General features: G+C 38.5%; 1 protein-coding gene across 5 annotated transcripts; it reads left to right on the top strand.

Annotated features, from left to right (window-relative positions):
- Positions 1-121: 121 nt before the first annotated feature.
- On the top strand, positions 122-24792 carry Klhl28 (kelch like family member 28). Of its 5 annotated transcripts, none has more exons than XM_059279516.1 (5): positions 122-307; positions 10931-11829; positions 16013-16456; positions 17637-17845; positions 23309-24792. In XM_059279516.1, the coding sequence occupies exons 2-5, from the start codon at positions 10931-10933 to the stop codon at positions 23470-23472; spliced, it is 1716 nt and encodes a 571-aa protein (XP_059135499.1). In that variant the 5' UTR covers positions 122-307; the 3' UTR covers positions 23473-24792. The 5 variants fall into 5 exon arrangements, with proteins under 5 accessions (XP_059135499.1, XP_059135498.1, XP_059135497.1 ...); XM_059279515.1 differs by lacking the exon at positions 122-307 and adding an exon at positions 2685-2766; XM_059279514.1 differs by lacking the exon at positions 122-307 and adding an exon at positions 2773-2963.
- The last annotated feature ends 446 nt before the right edge of the window (positions 24793-25238 follow it).

Below are 25238 nucleotides of genomic sequence, written 5' to 3'. Positions count from 1 at the left end.
GGACCTCTTGACCCGGAAATTAACGTCCCGAGATGCATGCTGGGTCATGTAGTCCCCGTAGGGAGTTAAGGCCCAGGCAGAAGACTCCTGGAAGAGGAAGTCGGACTGCTGGAACGTAGCCGGAGTGGTGAGGCGGGGTCAAGACCTTAAACGGAAATGACGCGTCCCTGCTCGGGGCGGAAGTTTCCCGCCCCACCCGTTAAGAGTTGAGGTTTGAGCAGCGCAAGTGAGGTACTTGTCCGGGTTCCAGTTTTCCGTGGCTCCTCCTCCTCCTCCTGTCGGTGCAGGTGTTATTCCTGGGACTCAGGTATTTTCCGTTCTGCTATTATCCAATGGTGCAAGCTTTGGCCGAGTGTTGCCCGATTGCACATGAGCCAGAGTAAGAGGTAAATGTCTGTACCGGAGCAGGCACACAGGCGACATGTTCTGCAGGGCTGCTTGCCATTGTAAACGTTCTACTTCTCTACCATCCTGAGTGAGATTCTTTCTTCCAGCTGACTGCTCATCAGTACAGGAGAACCCAACCAAAATCAGTCTTACAGACTGAGTCCTTTTATCTTTTATCCTTTTTTCTTCCTTCCTCCTCCTTCTCTTCCTCTTCCTCCTCCTCTTCTTTTTTAAAATTATTATTATTCCTAGTCTTTGGGGACCTTCCTTGTCCCGCCTTCCTCTTCCATGCTTCCTTTCCCTCTCCTCGAATGCTGGCTGTGGAGTGTTAAAGGTTTCTGTCACTTCATTGTCCGCATCACTAAATTTTTTTTAAAGATGTGCAGAATCTGTACTTCCCCGTGTGTAGCTAACCGCTTTGCATTAGACGAAGTGCTTAAAATCTTTCTAACGTAGCTGCTCTGTGGGACTCAGCCCTTTCGCCCCACCTGCACTTCTCCAATCTCCCAGTAGGATCCTCCAGCGTCTCTGCAGTCTTTCAGTCTCCTGGAGACGGAGATCGCTAGACAATTTCAGTGGTGGTGCAAGTTCTTGGCATCACCATCCTAAGAGAATTCTACCCAGAGGATTTAAGGTTGATAGACATTATTTTAAGCTAACTGAGAATTTGATGGCTGATGGGTGTTTTCCTCTTTGTAAATGAAACTATAAGTAGAATTAAGAGTATCTCCTGTAAGGTCAAATGCTTTGGGTATGAAAGAGCAACTTTTGTTTCTGTATTTGAAACAAATAATTGCTATTTGTAGCCCAAGTTGGCCTTGAACTAACTCTCTCTTTTTTCTTTTTCAAGACAGGGTTTCTCTGTGTAACCTGGCATGGCCTTGTACTCTTGATTCTCCTGTCTTGAATGTTGGGATTACAAGTGTGCACTGCCAATCCAGGTTTAAAGACAGAATTTTTTTGGGGGGGGGGCAGACTTTTTAAAGAAATAATACATCTGGGCAGAGGTGGCACACGCCTTTAATCCTAGCACTCGGGAGGCAGAGGCAGACGAGTTTAAGGCCAGCCTGGTCTACTACTAATCGAGTTCCAGGACAGCCAAAGCTGTTACACAGAGAAAACAGGTCGCGTAAAACAAAAAAAAAAAAAATTACTTTTCAGTGACCTAGTGAGAAAAGACTGAAGACTGAGTTATAATTTGAAGTTCTGAGTTTATGTTCAAATGCAAGTGTTTCTGCCCAAAGCAGTACCAAATGGGATATCCCTTGAAATCCTTTTTTTTTTTTTTTTCCTTCTTTGAGACAGGGTTTCCCTGTGTAGTCCTGGCTGTCCTGGAACTAGCTCTGTAGATCAGGCTGGCCTCAAACTCAGAGATCCACCTGCCTCTGCCTCCCAAGTGCTGAGATTAAAGGTGTGAGCCACCATACCCCACTATATTACTTTTTGAAATCTTGGAATAATTAAGTCACATGTGCCAAAGTGCTTTATAACAATAAATTGATACTCCTGGTGATGCAAGTTGAAATTTTATCTATTAATTTTTTATTATGGCACAATTTAAATATCATAGATTTTTTTCTGTTCTTTTTTTTTTTTTTTGAAAACGAGTAGTCATATAGTCATACAGCAACGAGGCTGTATGACCATGTCGCCTGTGTGTTGGTTTAAAGCCTAGGTAGTTCCCTCATCAGCTTTTGTTTTGTGTTCGTTTGCTGCTGTTGTTTTATTTTCTTTCACTGTGCTGGACATCGAACCCAGGGCTCTGCTTATGCTAGGGAAATGCTCTGCCTCTGAGCTACAGCCGTGGCTTTCAGTGATCCTTTGGATGTGTGAGTGGATCTACCTAAGTTTGGTTTAGCAAATGGTTTATTTTAGTAGAAAAACAGCAACAGAAGCACTGCTGTCCCCACCCCTTTTCTATTTTTAGAGGCAGAATAAGGATAGGAATGAAAATCAAGAGATGGTTGGAACACCTGTCAGTGAGAAAGAGTGCCTGCCAGGTGGCTGGGGCTTGGTAGAGCACTCGCCTAGCATATACAAGGTTCTGGATTACATTCATAGTACTACGGAAAAAAACAAAACAAAACAAAACAAAAACCACGGGCTGGGGTGGGGGCTTGGGACTTGCTAGATTCCCATTTCCAACCTAAAATGCTTAAATGTATTCTTCTATTCATATGTGCTCAGACTTGAGGAACCCAATCCACACAAAAAGAAACAGGAAACTGATGTGTGCATTAGAATGTACACATTAGAATGCCAGTTTATGTTGGAATAGAAGGTAACTCTTCCTGGTGATCAGAATTTTCAGATTGAAAACTCCAGCATACTCTTCATGTATCTAAGAACTTAGGAAGCCAAGTTACTAACCAGACTAAGGTTGTGTGGTAATCAGTATGAAAGAAAAGGAACTTAGAAAGTCTTGAATGATATTTCATTATTAGTTATGGCAGAAATTTAAGAATGATCCTTTCCCTCTATAAAGAACACTACTCGAGGGGCCTGGGTCCATAAATCAAGCAGTTGCTCTGTTCTTTTCCTTTGAGCAAAGCAAGATGAGTCCTTCTTTGTCTCAGGTCCCTGTAGCTCAATGTGTATTACAGATGGTAATTCGTTTATGTCTATTATGTTTTGTCTCCTTGAAGATTTGGAAAATACATTAGTTTGATTGTGGAGATTTAGGAAATGAGACTTCACTGTCAAATATCTTATTATCTTTTATGATCATCTTATAGAATATAAATCTTTTTGTTTGATATATATTTTATTTATCTATTAAAAGTACTTAAGTTTCTTTTAGTCTTATTTTTGAAGCCTGGGAGTCCTTTCTGTATTTACTAGAAAAGCATTCATATGTAATAATAGAGTTCGATAAAGAACAGGGTATTTTTTTCCTTTTGGATTTTCGAGACAGGATTTCTCTGTGTATCCCTTGGCTATCCAGGAACTCCTTTTGTAGACCAAGCTGGCATTAAACTCAGAGATCTGCCTGCCTCTGTCTCCCAAGTGCTGGGAATAAAGGCTTGTGCTAAAGAACAGGGTTTTAATAAGAATATAGAATATTAATACACTTTTTGTTGTATTTAAAAGTAAACTTCAGAAAATTGAAAGGAAGTAGTTAGGACTATACTGAAAATTGCAAATCTAAGTAAAGCAAAATTTCAAAATAATTTAAACTAAGGTAGCAGATTCCAGAAAGGTATGTGCTACCTACCTTCATTCTTTGAGCTGTACTTAAAAAGAGTAAACACAGTTGCTCTAGAAGATAAATGTTTTATTTCCAGAGTCAGAGATAATGAATTTGTTGGATGAATCACTGTAGCAGACTTTCTTGGTCCGCCAGCCCCAAAAATCATGACATGGAGACTTAATATTAATTATGAATGCTCAGCCTTAGCTTAGGATTGTCCCACTAGCTCTTATAACTTCATTTAATCTGTTTCTCTTCATCTATGTTTTGCTTCAGGGCTTTTTACCTTTTTTTCATTCTGTATGTCCTTCTTTCCCACTTCCTCTGTGTGTGTCTGTCTGGCAGCTCCCTCTCTTTCTCATTCTCTCTCTAGCCTAGATTCCTCCTCCTGCTTATTCTCTTTACCCGCCAGCCCCACCTGTCCATCTGCTGCCTAGCTATTGACCAGCTTTTTTTAAACCAATCAGGTGCCTTAAGCAGACAAGGTAAAACAAATGCAACACATCTTTACATAGTTAAACAAATGCAGCATAAGCAAATCCAACACATTTTACTTAGTTGAACAATTATGCTGCAATGCAAACAAATGCAACACATCTTTACATAGTTAAACAAATATTCTATTCAACAACAAATCATCACTTTGTCCTTTGTGTGTTCTTACCCAAATTTTATAGGCATCCCTGAAATACTGGAAATGAAAATAAATTCTGTAAAGTATAAAAATATGTGTAATTTAAGAAGTTGTCATTAATAAGTACAATGGAAGTAAAAGGTTATTAACCAATAATTGTAGTCCATTTATTGTGTGCTGTGTGCTGAATACTGTGCTAACTACTTAGTAAATATTAGCTCATCTAATCTTCATAACAACAGTTAGAGGTTCTATATTCTTCATTTGTATTAGATATATTTTAAGGATCAGAAGAAAAAAGTAAAACTCAAATTAGTTAGTTTAGCTGTTTGCTTAGAGCTTTTTGAACTTTGGTGAAAAGGGTGCTAAAACTGTAGGATAAAATTTGATTTTTTTCCATAATTAATCTTTATATTTTTATGTATTTTTTGATTATATATTTTTATCTATTTTTTCTGTTTCTGTTCTGAATCTTATTAGTTAATTATGTCAGAGCTTTAATAAGGTTAAGGAATTATGAGCTTTTGTTGTTTTGAGACAGGGTCTCCCTATATAGCCCTTGTTTTCTGCTGCATGTTTCCAAACCCAAAACATAAGGATTTATGTTAGTAACACACAGTTAATTTTACTTTTGTTTCTCTAGATATAATGAAAATAATTTTCAGAGAAAATGCAATATTGCCGTTTATTCTATAGATATATACTGGTAAATATATATTTGGTTGAATTTTACTGTAAGGAAAACTGAACAATGGGAAAAGAATTTAATGATAGAACAGTTATGATAAAAATCTGATTTGTTAAATCACATTTTATATATATATACATATATATATACATACATACATATATGTGTGTTTTTTTTTTTTAAAGCAACTCTCGTTTCTTCTCTGTTTACTTGCTGTGGCTGTGATCTATATTTATATGGCAGTTAATTGCCTCCCAGCTGATTTCAGCACCACTTCTTTGTAGCTTAGATGTCAATTAAGTAGATAAGTACTAAACTCTCAGCCTGATCTTTATTATCTTGGTTTTAGACTCCAAAATTGTGAAGTCTTCTTTTAACATATTAAGGGTATTGGCACAGCATGAGAATCATTAAAAATGAACTACAATGCTGTTGTGTGATGATACTGTGTTCCCCAGTATATTGTGCACCCTAATAAACTTATCTGGGGTCAGAGAACAGAACAGCCACTAGATATAGAGGCCAGAAAATGGTGGCACACACGGCAGAAATCCATCTGGATCTCTGTGAGTTCAAAGTCACACTGGAAACAGCCAGGCGTGGTGACACATGCCTTTAATCCTAGGAAGTGATGGCAGGAAACAAAGGTATATAAGGCCTGAAAACCAGGAACTAGAGCCTGGTTAAGCTTTTAGCAGCAGTTCAGCTGAGATCCATTTGGGAAAGGAGTCAGAGGCTTCCAATCTGAGGAAACAGGATCAGCTGAGGAACTGGCAAGGTGAGGCTGTGGCTTGTTCTGTTTCTCTGATCTTCCAGCGTTCACCCCAGTACCTGGCTCCAGGTTTGTTTTTATTAATAAGACCCTTTAAGATTGGTGTTACACTGTTGCCTTGTTGAAACTTTAACATTGGTACTGTTTGTTCAATATTGACTAATTCAGTTCACAGATACTTAGTACTCTTATTTGCTTTAACAAAGGTTAAAGCAAAAAATATGGCTAGCATATAGAAGCAATTCATTATATCAAATCTACTAATATATATCGACAGAAGGGAGTTGTTACTATCTGGATTCCTCTTTGGTTTGTTTTAGTGCCCTGATACAATGTTTATGTGTTCTGGGCATTTACATATGTGTAAATTTATCATTTGTTTTTTGTAGGCTTACTTTTTAGATTTGTTTAAGACAGGATCTTGCCCTGTATCCTAGGCTGGTCTGGAACTCATCATAAATCCTCTTACCTCAGCCACCTAAGTGCTTGGATTGCAGATGTGAACCACCAGTATCAGCTTTGATATCACTTATTTTATGTATTGATATATTAAATTAACATATGCCAAAGGTCATAGAGCTGTTAGGTAGCCAAATGTGGAATTAGCTCAGATTTGCCTGGTTCTGGTTCATATTGTTCACTGTTCTTTCCTGTTTTCAGTGGTACTTGCCCTTCCTTCTCCATAAGGGTGTTATTGAGATAAATGAAACATAATAAAATTATTTGATAGCATGGGGTTTGAAGATCTGAAATTATTTTTTCTTGGAGTTACTTTTAGTCATTTATGGATAAATAGCTGAGAACCAAATATAATAAAAGTTACGAATATTGAATCAGTTACAAGTAAAATTTACAGTCTTTCGGCTAGAAATAGTTGACCTGATTCTCAGTGTTTGCAAGCGTGAGAATCACCGGGAGAGCTGAAAGCAGGCTGTCTAGCCTCCCCTCCCCTCTGTGTTTCCTCACTGTCTCTGTCCATGATGGGGCACAGGAGTGTTCCTTTCCAGCTGGTTCCCAAGTGATACTGATAGTTTGGTGCAAAGACCATATTTTAAGCCCTATATTTGAATAGCTTCTGTAAATTTTCAAGACGTATTTCTTCAGAAAGGAAAGAGGTCAAATTAGAATTTTTAATAATGGGATATGGTAAACCTGATGTCATTAACTTTAAATTCCTATTTTTTTACCTTTCCCTTTTAAAGTTTTATTTATAATTATTTAATTGAGCATTAAAAATAAGATTTATTTATGTAAATTTAAGTCCCAATAATTGTTGTTAATTTAAAACTTTTTAGTTTTATTTATTGTTTGTATGTGTGAAAGAGAGAACAAATGTGTCACTCACGTGGATAGAGGTCAGAGAACTGTGAGTTTGGGAGATCAATTCAAACTCAGCCATGAGGCCTGAATAGCAAAGTGATTTCACCTGCTGGCCAATATGGTGGAAAGAGTGTGCACAAGTGTTCTCTACCAAAGACCTTTCTTCAATCTATTTTTAGTTTTTGATAGTTTTTATTTTTAACCTGCTGTGAAATGAACTGTTTGAAATGAATAGTTCACACATGGTTAAAATGAGATGAGGTACTCTAAGGATAAAAGTGTGTGGAAGCAGATTTGCCATACCACCTTACTGACCCTGCATCAACCAGGAACACTGGAGAAGAAGAGGGCTTTTAGGAGCTTATGTGGGGCTTCACTCACTAACCTTTCCATCTGTCTTCTAAGTGTGTCACGAGATAATTTCTCCCACGTTCCTAGTTATGATGATGTTACCACACACCCTTTTAGAATGGAGCCTCAGAATATAAAACTGCTTGGCGTCACATAGTATAGGCCGGGATCCTTAAGAACTAATAGGAAGTCAGGCAGCCAGGCTCTTTTGCCTGGCACTGTTCTTTTCTCTGTGTGGGTCGAGGATCTAGGCAGTTTACTGTAGCGCTGTCTTTCTCCTGCTACTTTTCTGCTGTCTTCAGAAGTCAACTATCTAAATCTAATTCATTATCCAAACCGTAAAGTGGCTCACTGTATCTTTACTGATAGAATTAGTCAGGCATTGGCCTTGCCTTAGTTCTCTTTGTTCAGTTGATAGTAAGCAAGCTTCCTTCCTTTTTTGGTAAACAGAAGAGAGTCACTTTTTAAGTGGTAAAACTCAAGTCTTCTTAAGGCTAATATTGATACAGATAACAAGTAACATCTAATAACTATTGGGTACTTACATGCCAGCAACAGGAAGACGTTGCCCTCTTTTTAATCCTGTTTTGTTATGCTGTGCACATGAGAAAACTGAGACTTCAAGATGACCTTTACAGGTCATTAAACAATTTAGACAATATCATAGCCACAGCAGTCTGATTCTAGAGCTAAGTCTCTTAAAATTATATTGTTGTGCCTGTCTAGATCTGTGTAATATGTATCATGTGTGTGCTTATGTATTGTGTGTACATGTGTTCTTTACAAGTTATATTGTGTTATACTTTATACCACATGTACCATAGACTCCAGAATGAATTTCTTACCTAATATTAAGAGTTAGTACAACATAGAAAGCTAAATGCCACTCAGGTAAACAACTAAAAAATTCATGAATACAAAGTTGACAAAATTGTTAAGACCTTACTGATGGTCACTATTGTAAGCATTTCATATGTGTAAATTCATCTACTCCTCAAATCAACACTTACTATAATTGAGCAGCATTTACCCCTTGGCCTGCCTGCCACATAACCCTGAGTTTTCTTTTTCTCTAGACTCAGTACTCGCAGTTCTATTGCTCATTTGACATGATCTGAATTCTTCTCTTCACTGGGTATTATGGTTTGTTTCAATTCCCTCTAGGATGATGCCTAAAATCTGTGCAACTGATGCGAACTGACATTTCCAGAACTAAGGGAAAGTCTCCTCTCTGACATTCTGTGCATTACAGTTCTATTAATAAAGCTTAAACCCACATTAGACTAGGGTATTAAAGTGGTACTGAAATTAAAATCCCTAAACCCTTAAAATATCCCTCAGATTAGTTATTTCTCTCCTTTATGCTTGTGCCAATGTTTTGGAATGCTTATATTTTATCCCTATTAAAATTATGTTAAGTGTCAGGTCTTTTGGTATCCTTAACTTGTTGTCCAGTGTTTTTGCTGCCCTTCATGGTCACGTCATGATCACTACAAAGGGAAAGGGCAGAGCTTGGGGGAGGGGGAGGTGGTTGTGCACGCCTTTAATCCCAGCACTCGGGAGGCAGAGCTAGGCAGATCTCTGTGAGTTTGAGGCCAGCCTGGGCTATAGAGTGAGTTCTAGGAAAGGCACAAAGCTACACAGAGAAACCCTGTCTCGAAAAACAAAAACAAAAACAAACAAACAAACAAAAAACCCACAAAGGGAAAGGGCAGAGCCAGAGTACGGTCATCTTGATTCTACAGTAGACCACTAGGATCATCCTCCAGTCTGATTTATTCTACAGTACACCACTAGGATCACCCTCCAGTTCCCATTTTTATTCTACAGTAGACCACTGGGATCATCCTCCAGTCCCCGTCTTGATTCTACAGTAGACCACTAGAATCATCCTCCAATCCCCATCTTGATTCTACAGTAGACCACTAGGATCATCCTCCAGTCCCCATCTTGATTCTACAGTAGACCACTAGGATCATCCTCCAGTCCCCATGTTGATTCTACAGTAGACCACTAGGGTCATCCTCCAGTCCCCATTCTTTTAGAAGTATGCACTGCACATTTGCTTATTTACCTACCTGGACTAAATTATAATTTTAGATTTGTTTTTAAAAATCTTGAGAGACATTATAAAGTTCTTTACTAGTCTCTAAACATAAAAATACACCTTTTGATAGAAAACTCTAAGCTCATTGTGAGAAGAAACAAAGTCTCTGATGTGCCTTACTATTGTTAGCTCATTTAGACTAGACTTAATCCCTTTAAGGTGATCATAAATCACATCATTACTAATGTTAGAGTGTTATCTGGAGTTAAGATGAATCTTCCCTTCTCAGACTGTTTATAAAATTTAGTCTTGCTTTTGAAATTAGTGCCCAGGCCTGTATCTCTGGTATTAGTTCAGAAGCTCATTTGTAGGTCTGTGTTACTATCTTGTTTAGTCTGGGAGAAATATGTTCTTATAAAGTATCTAGCTCTTCCTTTTTAACCTTTCTGTCTTCCATTTTCATTGTTCACTGTTCAGCCTGAATATGATCCTTCGTGTTAAGTCAGACAAATGGCAATTTGTGTGTGTGTGTGTGGGGGGGGGTTTACAAATCTACACATACATAGTTAAGTTAATTGCATGTAAAGGAATAGACTTTTAGAGAAAGTTAATATTAACCTAGACTTTTGAAAATTTGTATTGAGGAAAGGGGGATGAAAAAGGAAAGGTTATAGACAGTACTTAGCACTTACTAAGAAAATATTTGGGAGATAGTACATTTTTTAAAAAAGATTTATTTATTTATTTATTTATTTATTTATTTATTTATTTATTTATTAAGTATACAACATTCTGCCTCCAAGTATGCCTGTATGCCAGAAGAGGGCACCAGATCTCATTATAGATGGCTGTGAGCCACCATGTGGTTGCTATGAATTGGACTCAGGACTTCTGGAAGAACAGCCAGTGCTCTTAACCTCTGAGCCATCTCTCCAGCTCTGAGATAATACATTTTATAGAGAGCTGTAACATTAATAATTACATGAGCTGTATTGGAGTGAAAGGCTATTGTGGGAAAGAATATAAATTAGTGAGCATGGAGGTCATAGGAAGAGACATTTTAATAAAGTGAACCTTATGTGCTATCTAGAACTATATGTGCTATATATCCTTATATGGAACTTTATGCTTTACAAAGTCACTGTCAATTAGTATTGTTGATGTTATTATTGAGCAAATAGCAAATAGCTATTGTTTCAAAACTAATTTGACTGTAAGCAACTTTTTCTCCATATATTTGTATTGTATTGTAGTGATAGCTGAGTCTTTAATGAAAATACTCAATGAAACAGTTTGCATGTAAAAGTCCTTATTTGAGGGTTATCATACAACATGTTGGTTCTCTACTGCCTATAACAAAGGAGTTGCATTAAATGATAGGTAAAGTCCTTCCATCTCTAAAAGCCTCTGTTTTAATGTTCACTGTTTAAAACCTAGCGAATAAAGTGGCGAATAAACAAGTTTGACATGTGCTCTTTGGAACAGACTCACATTGGCATGGCTATTTTGAAATAACTGTCTGTATCTTTTATTTTCTGTAGATGGACCACACATCCCCGACCTACATGCTTGCTAACTTAACCCACTTACACTCAGAACAACTTCTGCAGGGCTTGAATCTCCTTCGTCAGCATCACGAACTCTGTGACATCATTCTTCGAGTAGGTGATGTTAAAATCCATGCTCATAAAGTGGTACTTGCCAGCATCAGCCCGTACTTCAAAGCTATGTTCACTGGAAACCTTTCTGAGAAGGAGAACAATGAGGTTGAGTTTCAGAGCATTGATGAAGCTGCACTGCAGGCCATTGTGGAGTATGCCTATACTGGGACAGTCTTCATTTCTCAGGACACAGTGGAGTCTCTCCTGCCAGCAGCAAACCTACTGCAGATAAAACTTGTCCTGAAAGAATGCTGTGCATTTCTTGAGAGCCAACTTGACCCTGGGAACTGTATTGGAATTTCCCGTTTTGCAGAGACATATGGCTGTCATGACCTTTATTTGGCGGCTACTAAATACATATGCCAGAATTTTGAATCTGTTTGCCAGACAGAAGAGTTTTTTGAGCTTACGTATGCTGATTTGGATGAGATTGTCTCCAATGACTGCTTGAATGTCGCTACTGAAGAGACAGTTTTTTATGCATTAGAGTCCTGGATCAAGTATGATGTGCAAGAACGCCAGAAATACTTAGCACAGCTGCTGAACAGCGTGCGGTTACCATTGCTGAGTGTTAAGTTCCTCACTAGGCTCTATGAAGCAAATCACCTTATCCGTGATGATCGCACGTGTAAACATCTGTTGAATGAAGCCCTAAAGTACCACTTCATGCCTGAACATAGACTCTCTCATCAGACAGTCTTGATGACGCGACCTCGCTGTGCTCCCAAAGTGTTGTGTGCGGTAGGAGGAAAATCTGGACTCTTTGCCTGTTTGGACAGGTAAATAAATGGGGTTTTTAAAGGAGTAATACTAACAGATAGTGTGCTTTTTAAATGTGCTAATTTTCTGTATTTAAAAAATAATTTTGTTTTCCTTTTATTTGCTGTTTTGGTGTTCTTTCTCTCCTTTTCATTTCCTAAAATATTTATGAGGGTATTTTAATCATATTTCCATACATTCTCTGTTATACTCAATTATTAGTCTTTTCCTCACCCCAAGTGTGTACATTCCTCTATCCTGGTTATATACTAATTTTTCTAATGTTTCATTGTTTCTACTTCTTTCTCCTCCTCTTCCTCCCCTCTTCCCTTTTCTTGCTCATCACCCTCTCCTCCTCCTCTTCTTCCTGACAGTGTGCTAAAGAAGAGAGCTAGGAACCTGTGATGAGGGCAGACTGAGGACATGAGGAGCTTTGAATGAAAATAGTTAATTAGGAGAACATCAGTGAAATGAGAAAATAAGAAACTACCATAAATAATAACTTGGGTGTGAATTTTTTTTCATTGTGTTTTTTACGATTATAAAGAGTTCTTTTTATTTTCCTAATATTTTACAGCAGGGATTGTCAGTCTGCTTCTGTGAAGAGCAAATAGGAGATTATTTCAGACTGGTAGGCCCTCTTGTCTTTGTTACATCTACTTTAATTCCACTGTTGTGGGATGAGAGCTACTGTAGACAGTATATAAATGATTAGGCATGGATGGGTTCTAATAAAACTTTATTTGTAAAAGTAGATGGACTGAATTTTAGCCCATGGCTATGTAGCTTGCCAGCCCTTGATTTAGTTCTGTATACAAGTCACCTTGACACTGACAACATAGCTTGAGGTTCTTTGTCCCTCCTTTCATAAAGGTCACTTCATGATTTTGATTTTTGATTGTGTTATATTTTGTTCTTGAACAGAAACATCTGAGTATGTTTGAAAGAAGATGTCAAAATGAAGAGGGAGCAGGCTGAAGATATGGGACAAGGGATAGTCACTGGTAGATCAAGGTCTTGAAATAGTAGGACAGTAGTGGAAAAGAGGGATTTGAAGAGTTGGAGAAATACAGGTAGAACAGAGAGATGAGAGAAAGGGTCTGAGGAGATCCTGTAAGGTCTGCTAGAGAAGCAAGTGTGGGTTGGATAGGTAGCTTAGGAAATTTCTAAAAGAACCAAGCTGCTCCTTAGACACGGGGAGTCATAAGGATGACAGTGTACTGAGATTACTTAAGTAACTGTGAAAAATTTAAATCTTTAGTGGATAAGTAGCAACACAATCTATACTCACTCCATGAAAGTATCAATATAACTGATCACCATTTGTCCTTAGAAGACTTTTTTGGGGGATGAGTATAGTACCACACTCCTGTAATCCCAGGATTTGGGAGACAGGGGCAGGAGGATAGTCATGAGCTTGGTCATTCTGCTTTACCTAAGGAGTTCTAAGCCAACCAAGTCTACACAGTAAGATACTGCTTCTAACTAAAAACAAAAGAACAACAACCCAAAAAAATCATTACGATAAATACCTTTATGCCATATCTGCTTATATGAGTTACCAAACATGATTTAGGTCAGCAGAAATCCATGAATTCTAGATAATCCCCCTTTAGAACTTCTGGTTTCATTTCCACTGTGAGGTTTGTTTGTTTGTTTGTTTGTTTGTTTTTCCTTACACCAACCGTATATTTTATTTTGTATCACCCGCTGGGTATTTAGCAGTCCTGTTCAGTTCGTCTCTGATGTTAACTCTCTTGATTTTTTTTTTTTTTTTTGCTTTTCGAGGCAGGGTTTCTCTGTGTAGCTTTGCGCCTTTCCTGGAACTCACTTGGTAGCCCAGGCTGACCTCGAACTCACAGAGATCCGCCTGGCTCTGACTCCTGAGTGCTGGGATTAAAGGCGTGCGCCACCACCAATTCTCTTGAATTGGCCCAAAATGCGCAGGCAAAGGGCTTGGTCTCACAGTACTGCTCCTACTTCAGCTGCTAGCTTTCGTCATCACCAGTTACCTCGGTATATCTAAATCTTGTTTGCTGGTACTCTGGTTTCTGACCAACTCCTTTCATACCAGCTTATTTTAGTACATGTACTCTGTTATGGTTTGAATGTGTTCCCAAAGTTTATATGTTGAAACTAAATCCTCCATGCAACATTCCCCAAAAGGTGAAACCTTCCAAAAGTGGTTGGATCCTGGGTGTGCCTGAATTAAGACCATTATCATGGAAGTGGATTTGTTCTAAAAGAGAGGAGTGTGGCTCCTTTGATCCCTCTTTGTGTGTTGCCAATAGCTTCTTCTCCATTATTATGTAGTAAAAATGCCCTTGTCTGAGACAGACCCTTGATCTCGGGCCTGCGTTACATACCATGAGCCAAATCATCCTCCGTTGTTTATAATATCCCCAGTCAATAATTTCTGTTACGGCAGAAAACAAACTGACAGGAAACTCGGTACAAGGAGACGGGCCTGTTGCTGTAACAAACACTTGGAAGTGTGGAAGCAGTTCGGAAACTGGGTAAGGGATACATGTTGCTCAGATTTGGCGGATTTTTCTAGGTTTTCATGAGCAGAACATTAAAGACAGTTCTAAATTCAAGAAGAGGAAACAGTCTGAATCTTCTAGACATTACCTGTGACAGTACATGGCCAGCATATTGGGAGAAGTATAGTTGGTAAAAGGCTGTTGTGATGTAGCCTTAGACAGATAGGAAGAACATGGACTTGGAACTTGGAGGAAACGCCACTCTTGTTATACAATTGCAAAGAACACATCCCTCATTTTACATAATACAGCACATGAGTGACAAACTAGGTTACCTGGCGAAAGAATGTCTAAGCAGCGGTTTTTCTGTGTGACTATTTTTTAAGTAAATATACTTAAGATATGAGAGGAAAGAAATGACCTAAAGATAGAATTAGAATGGGAAAGTTGAGACCTTCACAGCCTTCGCATGTCAAGAGTTGTAAAGGTTTGCTTAAGAGCAAACCAAAGCTGTGACCATGTGAATTCCACAGACTAAAGAGACCAGCGTGGATATAAGGAAGCCAGAAACTACCATCAGGAAAGGAAGAGAGACTGACAGCATTTTGATAGTCTTTGTGGATCCTCTTTTTAACCACAGAGCCATAGCTCTAGGAGGGTGGAGTAGTTTTAGGCATAGGCCCAGGGCCCCCTCCACGGACCTGCAAACAAAGCCATCTCAGGACTCTGGGCACAGCATTCAGCATAGCACTCTGACTACTCCAACTGCAGCTTGACCCACCAGAGATTCAGAACACACTTGCTGTGGCTTGTCTACTTAGATTCCTAAGAAGACATAGAAACAATGGAAGGCCTAGGCAGAAATCTATGGTAGAGATGGAACAGCTTCTGGGAGCCTGCCACTTAAGTGCTGAACATCAAGGAGATGGGAGAACTAGAGGCATTAAGACCCTCCCACATACTGGGGCTGGAGAGATGGCTCAGAGGTTAAGAGCACTGACTGCTCTTCCAGAGGTCCTGAGTTCAATTCCCAGCAACCACATGGTGGCTCACAACCATCTGTAATGAGATCTGGTGCCCTCTTCTGGCCTGCAGTCATACATGCTGTATACCTAATAAATAAATAAATCTTTAAAAAAAAAAAAAAAAAAGACCTCACAGTATGTGGGGTTGAGCAGACCGAATCCATAAAACCGTACATCGAGTTAAGGCTTCCTTAGGCCTTGTGGGCCTGAATCCTACCTACCCCAGTATGCTCAGCCTGTGGAGCCAAAGGAAATTGGTCTCTGGTGGTTTCTTAGTCATGGGACAGATGTATACTATACCTTATTTAGCATTTTCTTTTTGATGAATTATGGTCTTGAGCTCCATTGAGCACTTCTGGATATGTTGCCTATTATGAAATTGACTATAGGAGATACTCAATCGAGGAGACACGTTAAGTATGAAATTCTAAGTGAAGGTATGTATTTTCAAACTTGTTAGATAAAATGGTTTTCCAGAGTAGTTTGTACCAGTTTACACCCTTAGCCACAGTGTGTCCATGTTGGCATAACACTCTTACCAGTTATTTTCTGCCTGCACTTTCAGCAGTCTGGAAGGTATGTCATGATTTATTGTGGTTTTGATTTGCATAACCTTGATTACTAATGCAAGTATACATTCTTGTTGATGGGCCATTTGAGTTTTTTAATCTATTATTTTTCTGCTTATTCATTAGTGTGGAGATGTACTTTCCCCAGAATGACTCTTGGATTGGTCTGGCGCCCCTAAATATTCCTCGCTATGAATTTGGGATATGTGTTTTAGACCAAAAAGTCTATGTTATAGGTGGTATTGAAACTAGCGTGCGTCCTGGTGTCACCGTGAGAAAACATGAAAATTCAGTGGAGTGTTGGGACCCTGATACAAATACCTGGACTTCTCTAGAGAGAATGAACGAGAGCAGAAGTACCCTTGGAGTAGTAGTCCTTGCTGGAGAACTTTATGCTTTAGGTGGATATGATGGACAGTCTTACTTGCAATCTGTAGAGAAATATATTCCCAAAATAAGACAATGGCAACCTGTGGCCCCAATGACAACCACAAGAAGTTGTTTTGCTGCAGCTGTTCTGGATGGAATGATTTACGCCATTGGAGGGTATGGCCCTGCTCACATGAACAGGTATTTAACATAATAATCGAGTTGCTTGTGTTTGTAGGTTTTTGCAGAAGCACAATGTACAGTCATTTTTGAATTTTAAATAATTTGTGTGTATAAATGGACTTTTAATATGCTTAAATAATATTGATAGGCATTTGGAAATTTAGACTGTCCTAAATGTAATTGTATTTTATCACTGAGATTCATATCTCTCCTATTAAAGTTTATGTCCAACTAGTGAACTACATTTTAGAGCTCAGAAAACCTAAAACAAATTAGACAGATTTAAAATTTTATATGATGCAATAATTTTGTATGTATCTTATGTGTGTGCATGTTTTTTTCTTACATTGCTTAATAGAATAAAGTAGAAGTACAATTCATGTATTCCAGTGCAGTGTAAAACATCATACAATTAAAATCTCGGGCCAGTAAGATTGCTCAGTGGGTAAATGCACTTGCTGCACCAGCCTGGCAAACTGAGTTCAGCCTTTGGACCCCCTGATGGAGGAAAGCGCCATTTCTCAAGTGCTTCTCTCCTTTTTGTGGTATATTCACACCCATAGTTATGTATGGATAATATTTTCTATAAAGCAGCAGCTTTTAAAACTCAAGCCTTATTTCATATTCCTTTTGGGGTTCTATAGTCACGGTAGACATGTCATCACAGTACTAGAGTGAGGATGAGAGACTTCTGTTTCTGTAGTATATTCTGGAAATAAAGGAGAAATACAGGTAAGAAAAAGTAAGGTCTGCAAGATACTGATTGTATGTACTGTGACTCATAGTTCTAAACCTTTGTTAAAAATGGATGTTCTAAGGAATTTTATCTCTTGGAGTGGTGTTTCACTCATTGTAAACAATCTAATGAAAAAGTTTTGTGCTTATATATACTATACCATTTTGTATGAGGGATGGGAGCATCCATGGAATTGTCCTGCAACCAATTCCTTGTGGATATCCTATCTAACTGTAGGAAAGAATAACATGCAGCTATTGTTATATCCTGTTCACAAAGTAAACTTTCATACCTGAAATCTTATCTACAGATACCTAAACACTTGGGACAAATTACTATTATTTTTATGTCTGTTTTTTTTTTTAACTTAGTTTTTAAAACTGTGGTGGGTTTGAGTTTTGGTTTGGCAGAAAGAGTGACAGTGACCTATGAATTAATTCTTCCTCATGTAAATACTTGCAGTGTGGAGCGCTATGACCCAAGTAAGGATTCCTGGGAGATGGTTGCGTCCATGGCCGATAAAAGGATTCACTTTGGCGTCGGAGTTATGCTAGGTTTTATTTTTGTGGTAGGTGGGCACAATGGTGTCTCACATCTGTCAAGCATTGAAAGATATGACCCGCATCAAAATCAGTGGACAGTGTGCAGACCAATGAAAGAGCCCAGGACAGGTAATATTTATTTATTTATTCATTCTTTTGTTTGTTCGTTTCGTGGTACTGGGGATTGAAACCTAGGCTTGTGCATGTAAATATCCTAAAATTGAACTACATCTTGAGCTGTTAACTCATTAAACTCAAAATACAGGACTGTGCTTTATGGTGTGATATTCTTATAATACTAGTATCTTGTACCTTAACAGTAAGGATATTATTTTATCAGAAAAAATCTTGTGTAATTGTGTATATGTGTCTATGTGTGTGTGTGAGAGAGAGAGAGAAATACATAAAGAGACAGACACAGTGTGGTACATGTATATGGAGGTCAGAGAAAAATCTTACAGGAGTTGGTTCTCTGCTACCTTGTTTTGAGGGAGAGTCACTTTTAATTTCATGCTGCTGTGCCTCATACGGACCTGTAATCTTCCCGCCATTTCTCCTGACTCCATCTGCCCCCCACAATAAGCTCAAGTTTACAGGTATCTTTACTACATGCTGACTTTCTTTCCTTTGGGTGTGTTCCAAGAAGTGGGATAGCTGGATGCTATAGTAGTTCTGTTTTTAGTATTGTGGGGAATTCCATACAGATTTCAGTCATAGACAAATGATTTATACTTTCACCAATGGTCTATCAGTTCTTTTTCCATGTGTTCTCTCTAGCATGTGTTGTTTGCTTGATTAGCCATTCTCACTGGGGTGAGGTGGAATCTCATGACACTTCTGGTCTGCATTACTTTATAGCTAAGGACAGTTGAACAGTTGTTCATGTGTTTCTGATTTGTACTTTTCAGAGTTCTCTGTTGAGTTTGTTTGCTCATTTATTAATTGAAGTATTTGGATTTTTATTTAATTTGAGTCATTTATGTATTCTGAATATTAGTTCCTTATTAGATAAATATCTAGCCTAGATTGTCTTCCGCTTGTAGGCTGCTATTTCACTCTGGTAGTAGTTCCCTTTGCTATCCAATCCTATTTTTCATTTACTGTTTGTTGAACTGTTACAGTCCTATTCAGAGAGTTATTATCTAATGCCTCTCTGACTTGAGCCATTTTCTATTTATTTTTCTTCTTGCAGCTTCAAAATTTCACATCATACATTAAGGCTTTTGATCTATTTTAAATGGATTTGCGTACAGGGTGAGAGACTGGCAGCTAGTGTTAGTCTTCTACATGCAGATTTCTGATTGTCCCAGCACCACTGTTAAAGAGGCTGTCTGTTTTCCAATTTATGTTTTTGGCTCCGTTGTCAAGGTGGCTATAGCTGTGAGGATTGATTTCTAGGTCCTCTATTCTGTCCCATTGACCTACATGTGGTTTTTTGTTTTTGCCAAACAATATATTTTTATTTGGGAATCGAGACCATTAATATTTAGAGTTATTATTAACAGGTGTATATTAATTCCTGTCATTCAGTAGTTATGTGGTGTTTTCTCCGCTGTCTTTGGACTTCATGTCCTGGTGTTATTTGTTCCCTGTGACCTCTTGAGTGTGCTTATCCTGTCGTCAAATTGAAGTGTTCCTTTTAGTGTCATCTATAATGTGTCATGGAGAATTGATTTTCTGATCTTGTCTACTCAGTGTTCCATAGATCTCTTTTATCTGGATAGGCATTTCTTTCATAAGTTGGAAATTTTCTTCTGTGATTTTTTTGTACTGAAGATATTTTCTATGCCTTCACTATGATTTTCTTCTCTTTCTATCTTCTTTGGGTTCCTTAAACATATTTATCATTTCTGTTTTGAAATCATTGTCTTGTGCATCAATTAAGTCTCTTTTTCCAGGGAACATTACAATTAGGGGTGCTAATTTATAGACATGTTGTCTTCATTATTCATGATGTTTATGGGGCCTAAGCATCTAGAGTTTGGTCACTACTGGTGGCGTTTTTTGGGGTTTGTTTGTTTTTGTTTTTTGCTATGGATATCTGGTCTCATCTATACATATGCATACAGCACATGTACACAGAAAAAATAATAGAGAGTGCAAAGTAAATAGAGATAGCAGTCCAGAAAAGAGAGAGGGGAGAGACACAGAGAAGAAAGAGAGGGAGGGAAAGAGGGAAGCTATTAGTACCTCTTTTTTCAGAGAAGCACTCACACACTGCACACCACATATATATATACACCACACACCACATACACCATACATACCACATACAAACCACATACATACACCACATATGCCGTACACCACACATATACCACACACGCTACATACAGCACACATACATACACCACACACACATATATACCACACACCACATACACCATACACCACACATATACTGCACACCACATACAGCACACATATATACACCACATACACCACACATAAACACACATATATACCACACACCTCATACACTATACATACCACACACAAACCATACGCACCATACGTATACCACATACACCATACCACACACATACCACACACACCACATACACTACATACACTACATATATATATGTACACCACATACACCACCACAGACCATACATAACACATACCACACACACCACATATATCGCACATATACATACACCCAGACATATGCATACGTACACTTCACATACATACACATGCACAACACATACACACAACACATCACACATACAACACACACCCCCTTTTGTTGTTTTCTAGATTTGGTGTGCAAGTCAGTTTTCTCCTCTAAAGTCCCTACGGTTTAGACTCCAAAGGGCTGTTTGCCATTTGAGTCCTGGCAGAGTTTATCTGGTGTGTGTAGCTAGAGTTTTCCTGCCTGGCCCACAGTCAGGACAAATCTCTCTCACCTGCTAGTCCCACAGCCACTCAGACCCAACCAAGTAAACACAGAGACTTATATTGGTTACAAACTGTATGGCCATGGCAGGCTTCTTGCTAACTGTTCTTACAGCTTAAATTAATCCATTTCCATTAATCTATACCTTGCCACGTGGCTCGTGGCTTACCGGCATCTTCACATGCTGTTTGTCATCGTGGCGGCTGGCAGTGTCTCTCTCTCAGCCTTCCACTTCCCAGCTTTATTCTCCTCCTTGTCCCGCCTATACTTCCTGCCTGGCCACTGGCCAATCAGTGTTTTATTTTTGACCAATCAGCAACACACTTGACATACAGAACATCCCACAGCAGGTGTGTGAGCCTGTTAATGTGGAAGTGCTGGCTCTACCCTCTGAACTGCTCCACCAGATGAGTCTGGGGACACACCCTGCATGGATGAGGCCTCCTCCCAGAGGCACTCTGCCTGTGTGGCTTCAGCATGGGAGATTTCCACAACTTTTTGTGGTCCTCTGAGAATATACAAATCAGTCAAGCCAATTCCATCTCTGGTAGCAGTAGCCAAATCACAGGCTGTGGTTGATCTTGTGTGCCAGGGCTTTGCAATTCTTGACTCTAGCCACCTGTCTTGTACCCATACAACTTTTCTCTCATCTTACTGCTGCTTAGCTGAGTGTTCACCCTCAGCTTGCCTCTCAGGTGTGGCTTCCTCCTACAGTCGAGTAGATCTCTTCCCACGAATCTCAGTCCAAGTTACAATGAGTTCTTGGTCACTTTGGCAGTGGGGGACGGTGAGGCCTTTGTTGTTTAGAGATGTAGAAATGCAAGATGTTCTGCTTCCCCTGCCCAAGTCGGAGTGTGAGACCTCTGCTAAGCCAGAGTCACCTATAGTACCAGTGAGCAAGCTGGAAACTACAGGGGCCTCTCTGGCATCTGTGTGCTGCACAGGACACAATACAAAAACGCTTTTTTCTTTTTCTTCTTTTGGGACAGGTTCTCACCATGTAACTCTGGCTGCTGCCCTGTAACTTGCTCTGAAGTACAGCTGGCCTTGAAGTCAGGGAGAGCCACTGCCCTGCCTCCAGAGGGCTAGGATCAAAGGCGTGCACCTCCATGCCAAGCTAGAAATGGCATTATAAACTTCCTTTTTTTAGTCACCTTGGGCACATGTGGAGCCCTCCAAGTCCTTCCACCTCTCACTGGAGGATTCTCCTCTCTCTGTGCTGTTTGCTTAGTGCTCTGTGGGAGGGTTTTCTTTTACAAATCTACCATTCTGTCTCTGTAGTCCACCTGGTCTCTGTCTGTGGCTTTCTGTTTCCCTCCCTTGCTTTACCATATCATTCACCTCTCTCCACAGCCACATACCTAATGATTTCGTCAGACTGTTGAGAACGCCGAGAAGTACTGTGGGTTTACTTAAGGTTTATTTATTTATTTACTCTGCCGTCTCTCCTGTCCCCTTCTCTCAGCTCTTCTGTTTGTTTTCTAGTCACCCATTGTCTTTGTGTTCACTATCAAATAGTCTTTCCTCTGCAAGTAGGATAGTTCATTCAAAAAAAGGATCCGATTTTACGTTTTCTAGAGAAGAAAAAAATACATCCTTAGGTATAGGGGAAATTGTTATTTTTGAGCCCAAACTCAAATGACATTGTTTAAAGGGCAGTTTGTTGTTGTTGTTGTTTTGTTTTTGTTTTTTGTTTTTTGTTTTTTTTTTGAGACAGGGCTTCTCTGTGTAGCTTAGCGCCTTTCCTGCATCTCACTCTGAGGGCCTCAAACTCACAGAGATCAGCCTGGCTCTGCCTCCCGAGTGCTGGGATTAAAGGCATGTGCCACTACTGCCTGGCGAGCTTTCTTATTTTTACGATTGAAAAAAACTCCAGAATCATAAGAACTCAAGGGAAATTAAAATACAACGAACCATTTAAGTGTTTAGTATAGTTTCTCCGGCACACTCAATAGAGAAAGCCATAAAAACAGTGAGAATGTTTTAAATGTGGGTAGACTTACTATTTTTAGAACTATAGGTGGTAATATCTAAGAGAGGATTTTTAAGACATAAGTTATATAGCACAATGTATTTGAAAACCTGATCAAATTTATAGAAAGACATGCAAATATACATTAGAAATATATTGCTTTCTTCCTAGTATTTTAAGAATGCATGCCAGCATACACCTTTAATGTCAGCATTCAGGAGGTAGAGGCTGGCAGATCTCCCTGAGTTCAAGGCCAGCCTGCTCCACAAAGCAAGTTCCAGGACAGCCAGAGCTGTTACACAGAGAAACCCTGTCTTCCAAAAAAATAAAATAAAATAAATAAAAAAGAAAGAAAAGAATGCCAGTCATCTTGATCTGATCATTGTACTTTCTATGCATGTATTGACATGTCACACTGTAACCTGTGAGCAAGTCTAATTACTGTGTGTCAAAACTAAAAGCATATTTTGAAAGTACTTTCCTGTAGTAGGGAGGGAGAGTAGAATTGAAGAGCCGAGGTGAAGGCAACTGACTGCTTTGTTGAGGTTTTTGTTTTGTTTTTGTTTTCTCTAGTAAGCCTATATTTCTATAATGTTTGTATAATTATAGTGATTGTTGAAATGAATTTTGAAAATGCATTGAAGTATAAATTATTCTAAGTGAGACATAATCTGCTTCATAATTCACCTGTGTGTTCTTTTCTTCCCACCTGTCTTAGGAGTTGGTGCTGCAGTAATTGATAACAACCTTTATGTAGTCGGTGGTCACTCAGGATCTTCCTATTTGAACACAGTACAGAAATACGACCCTATCTCAGATACATGGCTGGACTCAGCTGGCATGATATACTGTCGCTGCAATTTTGGATTAACAGCACTTTGAGAAGTGTGAACTTGTGGGAATCGCACATGGTGGTGCCACGGAAAGAAGGCCCAGTGTCCTGAAAACTGCATTGCTTTCTCTGTAACTTGAAGTGGCATGAAGACTCAGAGCTTTGTTGGGTACTTTGAACAGACAAATAGTTTGAACTGCTCTTGATTATATAGTGAATCAATAATTAAGAAAAAAACAGAAAGGAAGGAAAAAAAGGAAAGACCTAACCAATTAAATTGTGCACTTTTCTCCACTAAGACTGGGATAGACTAGTTTTTATATTCCTAAATGTAGAGAAAACCTTGCTGCTTTTTAATTTTGTTTTTAATAATTTAAGCTCATTTTTTTAATCTATATTTTGATTTAGTAGGAAGAGAGAAGCTTCAGACCCTGGAGTGTATTGAATGACTGGACAGAATGTGGATAGTGATTGTTGGATGTAAATTCATACGCGTCACATTGGTTTTTTTAAAAAGGGCTGCTTTTCCTTTGGGTACTTTTAAGGATTGTAAATACCATGTCAGTCATCTGAGGGCTCTTTCTGCTAAATGATTTTAGGGCTAATAGTGTAATAAAGTTGCAGAACAATGGCTTTTATTATCATATTTGGGGCCCTGTTTAAGACAGGGCATATTTATTGTTTGTACTTTTTCTGTATGGGCTGATGACCTCCTCTGTGCTTTGTGAGCATGGATAGAGAGCAAATCGCGTGGTTTCAGCTGTTCTCTAGCGCTACACAGCAGGCGTCTGACAGTCAATGTAAATACATTTGGAAGCTGTCTAGTACCACCCTTGATGCATATTGTTGTTTTCATATATTCTTAATTTTAGTTTTTTAAGGTCCTGATTTTGTTTTCAGTGTTCAAATATAAAAATGGTGCTAACTGTAGGATGTATAACAAAGCTGTAACCAATGTTATTTGGGTGTTCAGTGTGAGATGCATGATGTACTATGATAATCTTTTTCATTTTTTATTGGCTTGACTTCATTTGTGCTTATGGAAAATAATAGTGATTACATTAATGTTAACATCCAAAACCATCTGAATGGCTTGAGTTATACTTCCCATGGTTTTTGAACGGTGACTTAAAGAATGATGCTTTTTTTTTTTTTAATTTTCTTTCTTGTTCTAGAAATTACCTGTCCTTCAATACAGAAATACATGCACCAAATACAACATGCTAGGCAGGTGTGCATTACTTTTTTTATTTCTTAGGTAACTGAGTATTTTTAATTTATTGAGGAAAACTGGAACTCGATGTTTACTTGAATAAATGGTTCTAAATTTGGTTCTGCTTTGATTAAAGAAACAATCTTTCACAACAAAACTGTTACAGCCACTGACAGCTTATTTAAAAAAATAGTTAACTTATTCTAGCATGGTTTAGTAAATATCTGTTAGTCTTAACACATTAATTTGCATTTTATTACTATGTTGGTACTTGCATTTTCGTATTTAGTAATTTTGTTTTCGTTTCTTTTATTTTTTTTCTTTTTTACCTACTTACTCTCTCTCTCTTTATAACTTCTACAAGACCAGTGAATATTTTTTCCTAAGAAAAAGAACTCATCCTGCATTCTTAAGTGCCATACTATTCTAACTGTTGTTAAGAAGCCATTTGTAATTATAAAGCCTAGCTTTACCTGTTAGCATATATGTTATTGCTCAAAAACTATAGCCGAGCAATTTGTAGATTTCCTTGTTTTTCCATAAACTACCCGTTGTAGATTTGAGACTATACTATGAAACTATGTAAAATCATCTTTAGTCATA

Source organism: Peromyscus eremicus, chromosome 14, assembly GCF_949786415.1.
Source record: "Peromyscus eremicus chromosome 14, PerEre_H2_v1, whole genome shotgun sequence".
NCBI classification, from domain to species: Eukaryota; Metazoa; Chordata; class Mammalia; order Rodentia; family Cricetidae; genus Peromyscus; species Peromyscus eremicus.
Note: the sequence above shows the minus strand (reverse complement) of the source record. Positions and strands in the feature narration are given on the sequence as shown.